The sequence below is a fragment of the Paramisgurnus dabryanus genome, chromosome 5 (genome assembly GCF_030506205.2).
Source record: "Paramisgurnus dabryanus chromosome 5, PD_genome_1.1, whole genome shotgun sequence".
Classification (NCBI taxonomy): Eukaryota; Metazoa; Chordata; class Actinopteri; order Cypriniformes; family Cobitidae; genus Paramisgurnus; species Paramisgurnus dabryanus.
Window position 1 is genome coordinate 31131166 of NC_133341.1, and position 12585 is coordinate 31143750.

Below are 12585 nucleotides of genomic sequence, written 5' to 3' on the forward strand. Positions count from 1 at the left end.
CAGTACTGTGAACTTTTATATAAATGCATATTTGGAGTTTAAAGTACTCATATGTATGTTTTAAAACTTAAATGGTTTAGGACAATCGGTTTCATCAAATGGTTTGGGTTGATTTAACTAATCAGGTAGCAACATATTGCAGATCACATTTGTGTGTGTTGGCTAAACAAAGGGAAAAGTTTACATTCGTCAATCATAAACTTAATGCATGTTTATGTATAGCTCAGCGGTAGAGCATTGTGTTAGCAGTGCAAAAGGTCATGAGTTTAAATTCACGGACCACACATACTGATAAAAAAATGTATAATGCACTGTAATACTTTGGATAAAAGTGTAATGTAAATGCTTGTCTCTGTCTAATAGTTTAACAATAAACATTTAGATTAACATGGCCTAGCAAAAAAAAGAAAATATTTATTTAGTTACAATATAATTGTCTTTACAAATACCTTTATAGAAAATGTGCATTTTAAAATAAAAAAACATGCTCCGTTAATCGATTTGTCAACGGTTCATTAAATAAAGTTTCAAATATTCTCAAAGTGGTGTTTTGCATTTAATAATAATAATACAATTTAATTCATTCATTTTTGAATCTTTACTAGTGAAAATGTCTGCATCCCTCTTGGGTCTCACACAGTGATTTACAAAACATTAAAAAAAAAACATGCATTTGTTAATCGATTAATCAATTATTAATCAAATTAGGGATGCTTAACGATTAATCGCGATTAATCGTTAGCAGAATAAAAGTTTTTGTTTACATCATATATGTGTGTGAACTGTGTATAATAACTTTGTATAAATAAATGTACACACATGCATGTATATGTTTTAGAAATGTTTACATTTGTATATACATTTGTATATTTATGTATAATTTATATTATAAATACTTAACATATACATTTTTTTTTCTTAGTTTAGCATCCCTAAATCAAAAAAAGTCTTAATTATTCCCAAATTGAGGTTTTGTAATATTTATCAAACTTCTGGGGCAAATTTGTCACTAAAGGTACACAACACACCGAAATAGTCTGCATTTTCAAGATTATACGATTTTATAAATGTTAAAAGATTGAATTCATTAAATTTTTTATCTTTACTCCTAAAAAATGTCCCCTTTGCCCTAGGTGCAATGTTCTCAAACAAAATTAATATATGAATAAGTTGCTTATAAAATAAAGTGCATTTATTTATTTATTCTAAAAAACGACATGTTTTCTATATCACAGTGTGTGGGAATATTGCACCAAGGGTTGAGGGTAATATTCCCACGCACGGTGATATAGAAAACATTTTGCATTTTAAAATTAAAAAATTATAGTAATCAATTAATGAACTGTTATTCAAAGTCGAAAACATTTGACTTTTGTCATATTTAGCAAACGTCTGTGGACAAATCTGTCACACCTCCAAATGTTTGGATTTTATAATCTTATAAGACCCCTAGGTGCAATGTTGTCATACAAAGTGATGGATTTATTTATTTATTTATTATTCAAGTCCCAAATATTACCAAAGTGGGGTTTTGTTGTATCTAGCTATCTTTTATTTAGAGATGCTCTGATCAATCGGCCGCAGATCGGTAACAGTCGATCATTGCATTAAATGACTCAATAGGTACTCGTAAAATTTGCTGATCTCATTAACCGATCTTTTTGTTTACTTTTGTCATCAATGGACTCCTAAAAGCGGCCACAATTGGAGACAATTTTTACGCTTATGTGCGACCTACAAATTGGTATCAGCTGATCACGAAGACAACAAATCGGTATTTGGTATCGGCTGCAAAAATCCTACTTTTATCATATTTTTTTCTAAAGCTATTTATATCTAAAGCAAAGATCATTTTTACATTTTGTAGGATTATACGATTTTATAAATTTATTTTAATTTCTTTTTTTATCTTTCCTACTTAAAATGTCCCCTTCACCCCTGTGTGTAAGACCACACACTGTAAGACTGCAATTCAAGGCATTTGGGTTTTGTAAATAACTGAGGTGTTGAAAATAATGTTTATTTGTGTGCGTGCGCCTGCAGATGGTCTCTGGTTAGTTTACATCACTCAATAACCTTCCTCAGCATCAGAACTGTCAATAATTCACCGTCACATTATGTGGGAGGCCGAGCACGCACTTCAAAATTACTGTGTGTGAGAATTAAAAGTCTTTGTCTGAGTAACCAACAACAGTACTTATGTTGTGCAACGAGGACAAACGATCATCTTCCAAGAATTTGTGTGCAGATAATGTGACCGCAGCCTCCCGCTCTCTAAATCTTATCCCACGCTAAAAGTTGAAAGTAGGGTGCATGCATCATATTTTTCCAACATCAAAATTTTTGTTGCACTGTCAGCACGACCATCCTGACCCATCTTTGTGGGGTTAGCTCATTTAAATGTAATCATAAGTCTCATTTTGTGTCTCGAGGTTTTTCTCGTGTTACAATTAACAAAAACGTAAAAGCTAAACACTTACAATGCATAATAAAACAACAACCAACAAATGATAGTGTACTGGGCAGTACTCTGAAATATGGTTGAGACGCACTTTCGGCAACTGAGTTCAAATCCTGGCTCGAGGTCCTTTGCTGATCTCAAACCACTTTATCCATCCTGTACTGTCTTTTATCAAATAAAGGCAAAACAAATACTTACATTTTATATATATATATATATATATATATATATAAATATATATATTGGGCTTCATTATTGCTTTTATTAATAAATGCATGATTTGCATCGTAAGATGCACAAGTAATCACAATTTCATACAAAAGTTACAAATTCCTGTGAGATCAGGTTATTCATATACTGTAGATGTTATCCTGTATTGCTTCCGGTCATAATTTTATTTTACTTTAAAAAACATTTTAAAACATTTCTCGGCTGCAGTTTTTCCTTGCATGGATCAAAGATATATGTGGAGTGCAGTAAAAGAAGTGTTGTGGATCTTTAACACAAAGACTGACACCTTTGAGAAAAAGCATGAATCTTTGATGAAGGTCAATCTGCCTGCTCTCAGCTTGACGTCTTGAAGGTCGTCTTTAACTGATGCCAGCAAGGAAAAGTCTCCATGCTGGGAAGTCTACTTGCAGGCACGTTTATTTATGAAATAATAATACGAATAATGCAGGAAATCCTGCAAAGCTGCTTTGAATTATAAATAACAAAAACAGAAGCCAACACACATCTGATAGCATCAAACTACTGCCCTTTATAACATATTAATGAATTTCCTTGGTATTTAGATATTTTACCAGAGCAGATGGTTAATCACTGTTGACAAGTTAAATCCATAAAAGTTCAAAGAACAAAGATCATGAATTTGCCGAAAAGAGAATCAAGTGGTGTCATCTGTGAGGTCTGCTAAAGTGGCCAGGTGATGTTTAACCAATATGATGTGAATGAACTAATGATTGTTTAGATGACAATAACACCATAACAAACTTCAGAGATAGAGAATAAGCGACAGCTTCTCAACACGTTTTTATTGTTGAGAACCAAAAAAGACCAGGGTTTAAGAAATCGAATGCACGCACTCGTCTGATGACGAAAATAGCATTGCGCGTACACGTAAAAAATTGACTATATTACGGCATTTAGACTATGAGATCATTATCGCTATCTAAAGAGAGACTACAGATGTAAGCTTACACCTATGTTACAAACATCTAATTCATAGTTTAATACAGTGGTTCCCAAACTTTTTTAGCGTGCGCCCCCCCTTGTGTACGGTGCATTCCTTTGCGGCCCCCCAAAGAAAATTTGTGACAAAAAACTGTTCTAAAACTCAACATCATAATAAAAAAAACATTAAATTATACAAAAAGTAGTGCTTTTAGTTAGTAGCCTTATTTTTTAGGTTTAATTACACAGAATTCATGATAAATTAATGTATTTCATAAAATGTCATAAAACTGGGGCCCCCTGGCACCATCCCGCGGCCCCCAGTTTGAAAACCACTGGTAATATACTGTGACTGCACCATTTAATATAAGTATAATTTTCTGCAATTTTAAACACATATTTTGCACATGCTAATATATCTGTATATATACCCGAAAAACGCAGAGTTTTTTGTGATTGAGGGCAAAAATCCTTGATCTTGCAGCACGTGTTCTTTAAAAATGTGATGGAACATGCCGGATATTTATGCAGTTTTATGCGATGAAATTGCAGGAAATTGGAAAAATTGCGGGAACTTGCAAAAACTGTTTGCAGCTTTTGGTTGATGTTCAAATCGCGTAATTACGTCACTTTATAACGTTCCCATGGCTTGTGTGAAAATCTGCAATTTATGCTGCAAAAGTGCACCATATTTAAAAAAAAATGCGTCCACCACATAATATACGGACTTTGGATGATTATGCATTGAATCATGCGATTGCATAATTGCGTTTTTTTGGAGGGACTCATATACGTATACTATATTGTAAATACTAACTTATATCTTCCTTTTGTTCATACTTAACTCATTAAACTACTTGAACTCTTTATACAATATTGCTGTAGTTTTGCCTATAAGCCTTACACTAAGCATTTCAATATTTATTTTATTTCAATACACAAAGTTTTACTTGTAAACCTGAAATTTCTCGTTCGCTAAGCCTCTCAACCATATACTTAATTTACTGTGTGGTTCCAGAGTGTGTTGTCAACCACATGCCCAAAGCCTGTAGTCTTAAAGAGCTTAAATCATCTTGTCTGCCTAATTGGCTTTGGGTTTCTTCCATTTCCTGACCCAACGGCAAAGATAAGGCTTTGAGGAAAATCATATGGTGCCGTTACCTGCAGTATGAGAATGAAGTAGTCTATGGGTTTGCCACGCTGGTAAAGGAAATGATGTGTGGAACTCTTGTCGTTTTCATTAAACTTGATCTCCTGGATCACATCAGGGTGCTTAAGAATTCGTAGAAGAACCTTCTCAGAGATCTGAGATGGACTGAACAAATTAACCTCTGGAGAGACAAAGAAAAAGATTTCAAAAACAAAACCGCTAAGGCAAGCTGCTAGCAATGCCAAAGACCAGGGGTATGATGAAGAATACAAATATTGGTGAAATATATTTCTAATAGAAATGTATAAAATGTGTATTATTTTACTGTCAGTTAACGGAGGGCTGTGATTGGTTGTTTACCTGTTGCAAGGAAGCGGTGAGCAGCCAATAGCAGCTGAGAGGAGATCTTGACTTTAGATTCACTCTCTTGTTTGAATGCCGAAAAGTCACGTTTGTTCTTATTGTGTGCCACTTTCTTTCTGTTGAGGTTATCGGCTGCAAAGAAACAGAGAAAAAGTTCATGATAAATATTGGAAAGTGGTATGCCAAAATTTTTAGATTTTACACTTACAGTGCTGCATAACTTATACATACATACTATACAACATAGTATATAGTCAAAGTTTGCATTTGTAGCATTTTAAAAGCTGAGTACATATCTTTGTGATTTAGAAAAACATGTGAAACCCCATGGCACGTGGAATGGCCCACAAAGAGGAAGTATGTCTGAAAAATGCATCTCTATAAAGTTTCGAGTAGTGTTTTTTAATGTTCGGATAATAATAGTTGTACTTTTGCCACAAATATGTTCGAAACAGAAAAACGTAAATACTGTCCACTTACTGTATTGGTCAGACTCATCCAAGATTTCTGATTTGATGATTTCCTCAATGACATCTTCCAGGGTGACCAATCCCATCACTTCATAAAATGGATCTCCGTCTCCTTCATTATTAACTTTTTGAACAATTGCCAAGTGTGATTTTCCTGCAAATAAAAAGAAAACATATTAGGTGAAAGAAAAACACAGACCACACCATGCAGATTTTTCTGCAGAAATAGTGCAAAACACACAGAGACAGCTAAAGGTTAACACATTTTACCAAAATGTATACTCTGTATACGAAACAACCTGGAAATAGCATAGACATAACATCATACATTATGATAAGTAGCCAAATCAGTGAAGGGTAAAATACTATTTATTTTAAATACAATATTTTAGTACGAGTGTGCCACTGAATTTTACATCTAGTCGCACATGTGCGACCAGTAAATTTGACATTTTTTTGTGATGCGACACTGAATTTGAAACAGCACATTGTACTTTCTGCATCTGTTATTAAAGTATTTATTAGTAACACAGTGGCAAAATAATAGTAATGTGAATATTTGGCAAGCATGTTGATTTTTGGTGTGTGCCCCTAAATTTTCAGTTGGGGGCCACTTTGCTCCTAGTGAAAAAAGTTAGTCTGGAGCCCTGTATTATTTAATATACTATGGTACACATCATACATTATATATAAAAACATAAAAGAATGCATCTGTATTGTGATGGTGCACTTACTATTGCACCATGTTAAAAATGGTGTACTTTATATATATTGTGGTTTTGAATAATTACCATATTCATATATTATTGTATTTGAATAATATTTTAAAGTATATTAAAGAACACCATGGTATATGATGATATATGGATAAAAAAAACAACTACTGAACCAGGACATCCAAAAACAAAATACCATGGTATAATTTTGTTAGTGAACAGGAGGTAAGAACTTGTCTGCTTATCTGCCATCTCACTGTTTGCATTCGGAGAAACATTTGCTCATGACAGGATGTAGATAAAAAAAGACTGTACTCCGCAGGCCTGACTTCATCGATCACACATTCAGACTTTCATTTAAATGTCACCAGGGGCCATACAAGGGAATATTACAGCCAGCCAAATATCAAACTTCTCTCATAATTTAATCACCTTCATACCATCTCAGATGTACATGACTTTCTTTCTTCAGTTAAACAAATAATTTTATATGTCAAAAACGTATATAAGGCACAGGACATGCAACAACCACTGAGATTCACATTTTTGATATGCCATATTTGAACTTAAAATCTGTATGTTCCCATATACAACATATCAATCGGTAAAAAAGGTTCAAAATACTGTACAGATAATTTTCTCATGCAAATGCAAGAATATATACTTAACAACGACAGACACTCTGGAGCGCCCAAACACTTTGAAAAGAGTCACGTTTTCAGGGTGGGGGAGGACCTTTTTGGTGTTATAATGTTTCCATCTCCATGGGCGAGATTGTTCTTTCATAGTTTGTGACGTGCACACCACCGTGGGTCGCACTTCACCACCGCAGTGTGCAGTGGTTATGACAACCATCACAGCCCTTAATAATCATAAGGTCGTAAACATAAGGGAACCATTTTAAGCACTACATAGCACCTCTGTAGAACCTTAAGTGGTGCTAAAGCATGAGTTGAACTTATGGTTCAACATAGCACAGTATGGTTCTACACAGGTTCTACATAGGTGAGGTTTAAAAATGGTTTCCCTATGATTACGAGTGTAAAATTTGTACATTGGTGCTCAACTGAAAAAAACTAAGTCACGTACTGCAAAGTAAAAAATTTTTGGTTCAACTTAAAAAAGTAAGTTACCTGGTTGTCTTAAAATGTCTTAAAACTTATGTTCCTTTTGGGAAGGCACAATGGTAATTAAATTATGACTTTCATATTTTGGTGTAAATATTTATTTTCCAAAAAACATTACTTTTTATGGTTTCGTAAACAATTTTTTATGCAAAGTCATCAATCCTTGTGACTAGAAGAACTATCTTTGTTAGTCTCTTTCCCTTTCTGTGTGTTCATTGCATCACTTTGGCTTTGTTCACAATATTTATGTAAGTGAACATGTGATGACATCAGGCAGGAAACTTACTCAATTTCATAAGCTGATGTTAACTACTAAGATTATTGATTTAAAGGGGACAGAGAATACATTTTTTTTTACCTTGTCTTTGTTGAATAATGGTAGTCTACCCGCATTCACGAACATACAAAAAGTGCTAGACATGCAAAACATCTCAGTCTCATAGAAATTCCTCTTTTAGAAATGTCAGCCAGAAAACGGCCCAATCTGAAAAACTGATGCTTATGACATCACAGGCATCTCCCTGCCCCTCCACTTTAAAATAATTGGCTACATTTTTTGAGTGGCAGCAAAGTCAGCCAATCAGTAATGAGATTGCAAGTTAAGCCAGTAGGGGGAGCCAAATAGGTGCAAAACCACTTGTTTAAAATCCCCCACCCTAATAGTGCTATCTGAGAGAGGTTTTTAGGACGCTTCTAAGGCATTACAGACCCAAACAAAAAATTTTCTCTACATGTCACATCACAGAACAAGGATAAATACCCCGTTCAATCATTCTATGTCACCTTTAAATAAGCAGTAATTAAAGTTTTAAAAATTAGAAATACAATTGTGTCTTATAAATCTCAAATAAACCCATTGAAATGTACTGAAATGAATTAAGGATATCGTTTAAAAATCTATTTGTTAGTTAAAAACTGATTTTTTTGTGTATAAACAATTTTTTGTCATGTATTTTGGTATTTTTAAAGGTGTCAAAGAATGCATTGAAATAATATGTTAATTTGTTATGTAATATCACATAGAAGTTATGTAACTTTTTTAAGTGCAAAATGTAAATTTTTCCAATATCCATTTACAACCCTAGGATTTGTCATTTGAATAAAAAATTGTCTATTTTTGCCCTATTTGGAAGGGTCATGAATATTGAGCTCTGCTCTGATTGGCTCTGTTCTGAGGCTCATGCCAGAGGCTCACATTAGTAAACAGACCTTATACGTTTGCGCCCGTATCAGACAAAAATACAGATTTTGAGGAACAACTTACAGGCTGTTTACACTTGGTATTAACATGTGTCTTCATCGATTGGATCACAAGTGGACGAGAGAGACACATTACGTTTACACCTGGTATTTAAATATGTCTCTTTTGTCCTGAATACTGTGAGGGGGTAATCTGTGAGACGGTGGGCGAGTCTCTCTGCTGTCTTTCAAACGCAAGCGGGAGTAATTAAGAGTTTTTATGAACGCAAACTAATATTATGTTGGAGTCCACCGCTTGTTCAGCAAGTAAACATGCTGCACAGTGTTTTGTACGTGTGTATGTAAGAGCTTTCTCTGAATTTTCAGCGCAATTGATGAAATAGGATCGCGCAACTTTCACAAGCTTTCAAAACGAAACTACGGAGATCAGACGCTTTAGTTTTATCAATGAGAGGCTAAAAAAAATAGCGCTGTTCACCGTATGTTCACGCCAGAAGTAAAAAAAAAGATGTAAAACTTGTGTTTAATACCTCAGATTAGATAAATGGGCGGAGAGAAGGCGGTCGCGTGTGACTGTTCGAACACATTCAACAACATATGCGTTCCGCAACTCCAAAGCGATCCGATCGAAAGTGGTTTCGACTACCTCTGGATGTGGTTGTAAGTGGTCGAAAGTGGACGAGCTCAAAACGTTTTGAACACCGTTTACACCTGGCATTAACGTCGTCCACTTGTGATCCGATCGACGAAAGCGCATGTTAATGCCAAGTGTAAACAGCCTCTAAGTGTTTGGAGATTGTTAAAGGGAAACCAGGCAAGTCTGCGTAATATTTCTCTACGAGCTCCCCCTAGTGTCTAAAAAAGTAAATGCTTTCAAACACACTGTCGTAAAAACGAACTGTTGTCCCTCCCCCATCGGAACCAAGTTTATCAGCTTATTTCCAATCCAGTTATGTTTCCCTTCCGTCAAGGCTTTTCGATGCTTCTTCCCCGGCTCTGCCATTTGCAACAATCGCTAGCCGTTTTTAGCTCGCCTGCCTCTGTGTGGTTTGCCGTAAAGTGACACTGCTTCTCGCGATATCTGAGACTTTGCGAGACTGAAGGACACCGGGTCGGATACAGCAAACTTGCAAGTGCACTGTCAGAAATAGGGGTACAGTAGGGGTCCATTTCTGTCCCCCAAGGTACAATCAACACAAAAGTACCCCATAGGGCTCATTATTGGACCTCAAGGTACACATATGCACCTTTTTGAGGGTCAAAAAGGTACATATTTGTTCCCAAGCATTAAAAGGTACATATTTGTACCATTTCTTTTAAAGGATAAGGTACAATGTTAAGAGACAGCCTCTTGCCATTTTTTTTTATTTGTTGTTCTAGACAACTGCTGTAGATCTGGTGAGTAACGTAAATAACTATTGTGTCAATTTTTGTTTCCTTTAGTTGGACACATGGGTATTGAAGTAGTATTAGTTTTCTTCAGTTCATTGACAGTGTGTTTAATTTTAAATTTAAATTTTAAATTTTAATTAAAAATAAGTTAATTTCACTTAATAAAAACTGTGATATGAACTCAAAAACTGCAATTGATTAACCATTATTTAAACTGAATAAATACTGAATAACTGAATCCCTCACACACACCGAAAAAAACCCGCGCTTTTATTTTGACACGCGCCCATCCCCCCACATCTCACGGTCGGAGTCAGTTTCACAGAGCAGCGCAGGAGGACGAGACAGACACTTAAAGAACATTAACAGGTAAGCACTGGAAACTCATTCGTCATCTTTAAAACATTTTTAAACTTTAAAAATGTGTTGTTTGTCGTGGCTCTTTATTTTAATACTGATTCGGTTACGGTTATTTGTGTAAAGTTGTATAAGACGAGTCAACGCGATATTGACACAGCACTATTGCCTCATACTCCTCAGACTCATTTTTATGAGCTGGTTAATGTTCATTAAGTACACCACAGTTCTGTAAGTGGAGAAATAATTCATATTTATGTGTGTTTTCTCACAGTTTAGTTTGAATCTCTCTCAGTCAGTCAGGGGGAGATTAACTGACAGACTGTATAACGTTACACGTCTTACCAAGAAACCATTAAAAGGTAAGTTAACGTTACCACATTTATTAATTTATTTATTATGTTGTTTGAGTACACCACAGTTCTGTAAGTGGAAAATTTATTTATATTTATGTGTGTTTACTCACAGTTTAGCACAAATGTGTCTCGTGGAAGTTTTAATCTCTCTCAGTCAGGGGGGAGATTGACTGACAGACTGTCTACTTGCCACCAGACAGTAATTTACCCTGAAACCTTTTTAAGGTAACGTTTTTCCACATTTATTAATTTATTTATTATGTTGTTTGAGTAAACCTTAGTTCTGTAACGTTAAGTGGAAAATTAATAATATATTATGTGTTTTCTCTCTCAGTAAGGACTAACGTAAACTGACTCTCTGTCTGCTCTCAACCAAACAGTCATTTAAGACCTTCTAAAGGTAACATTACCACATTTATTAATGTATTTATTATGTTAAGTGAGTACACAACAGTTCTGTAAGTGGAAAATTAATTCATATTTATGTGTGTTTTCTCACAGCTTAGCGCAAACGTTTCCTGCGCAAGTTTGAATCTCTCAGTCAGGGGGGAGATTGACTGACTGACTGACTGTCTACTCGCCACCAAACGTCAAAAGTCAGTTACACAGAATCCTTTTAAAGGTAACGTTACCACATTTATTTATTTATTTATTATGTTGCGTGAGTACACCACAGTTATGTAAGTGAAAAATAATTCATATTTATGTGTTTCTCTCTCAGTAAGGACTAACGTTAACTGACTGTCTGTCTGTCTGTCTGTCTGCTCAACCAAACAGTGGAAAATTAATTCATATTTATGTGTGTTTTCTCACAGTTTAGCACAAACGTTTCCCGCGCAAGTTTGGATCTTTACCATTGAGGGTGGCTGACTGTTCTCGACCAACCATCATTCACACGCAAAAACTTTAAAGGTACCACATTTATTTATGTTGTGAGTATACCACAGTTCTGTCAGTGGAAAATGTATTCATATTTTTGTGTTTTCTCACAGATAAGTATGAACGTGCCCAGAGCAGTTTTCGATCTTTACCATTAAGGAGGCTGACTGACTATCGTCTACCACCCGTCATTAACACAACAAAAACTAAAGAAATGTTACTCCATATGGACCTATTCATTTACTCATTATGCTGTGAGTACACCACAGTTTTATCAGGGAAAAAATTTATATTTGTGTGTTTCTCACTGCTTGGCAAGGACAGATGTGGCCCTGTTAAAAATGTTTAAATGTCGTTTGGTTTAAGGAACAGCACACTGATTTTGTTTTAAAATATTCCTGTTTGGACAGTCTGTAAAAGTCATAAAGGAATACTTGATATATTTCATAAGTAAAGTGTAAATGTAATATTAGTTTTTAATGTTGTGAATTTGGACTGAACAGCACACTTCTGTTTTATATCTAAACCTTTTGTAAAATAAATGATTGTTCAATAAACTCACTGTGTATTTTATCTTTTCTGTTATCATTTTTTATACTAATGTTTAAAATGTACCTTTACGCTGAACGATTGGCTAAACCAACACAAATATATTGAGTCATATGCACTTATAATTTAAAGTTTACAGTACTTAGATTGAGATATATGTATAAGTTTTAAAACCATAATCAATGAGTGTACCCTGTCAAAGCCAATTTTGTACCCTTTTTGAAGGGTCCATATTTGTACTGTTAAATAAAGGTACAAAATTGTCACCAGAGGTACAAAACTGGTCTCTTAAGGTACAAATCACAAGGGTACAAATTTGTACCCTCTGCCAAGGGTACAAAAACTGTACCCTTGAGGGTACAGCCCCAGTGACAAGCCATTGTACCCCTAAA

General features: G+C 34.8%; 2 protein-coding genes and 1 long non-coding RNA gene across 4 annotated transcripts in view; 1 reads left to right on the forward strand and 2 right to left on the reverse strand.

Moving 5' to 3' along the window:
- The window catches only part of LOC135732651 (metal transporter CNNM4), a 43250-nt gene that overhangs the window by 17527 nt on the left and 13138 nt on the right, over positions 1-12585 (reverse strand). For both annotated transcript variants that reach the window (XM_065250892.2, XM_065250893.2), the window contains exons 2-4: positions 5628-5771; positions 5145-5279; positions 4796-4965 (exon numbers count right to left, since the gene is read on the reverse strand). In XM_065250892.2, coding sequence (XP_065106964.1) covers positions 4796-4965; positions 5145-5279; positions 5628-5771 — 449 coding nt within the window. The remainder of the gene's footprint in view (positions 1-4795; positions 4966-5144; positions 5280-5627; positions 5772-12585) is intronic.
- Positions 1-12585, reverse strand: part of ccl19a.2 (chemokine (C-C motif) ligand 19a, tandem duplicate 2) — a 69427-nt gene that overhangs the window by 4288 nt on the left and 52554 nt on the right. The gene's annotated exons all lie outside the window — the stretch shown is intronic.
- On the forward strand, positions 10239-12201 carry LOC135732652 (uncharacterized). Its single transcript, XR_010526791.2, has 7 exons — positions 10239-10421; positions 10684-10771; positions 10878-10990; positions 11100-11165; positions 11267-11387; positions 11581-11677; positions 11758-12201. It is a non-coding gene; the product is annotated as an uncharacterized lncRNA (long non-coding RNA).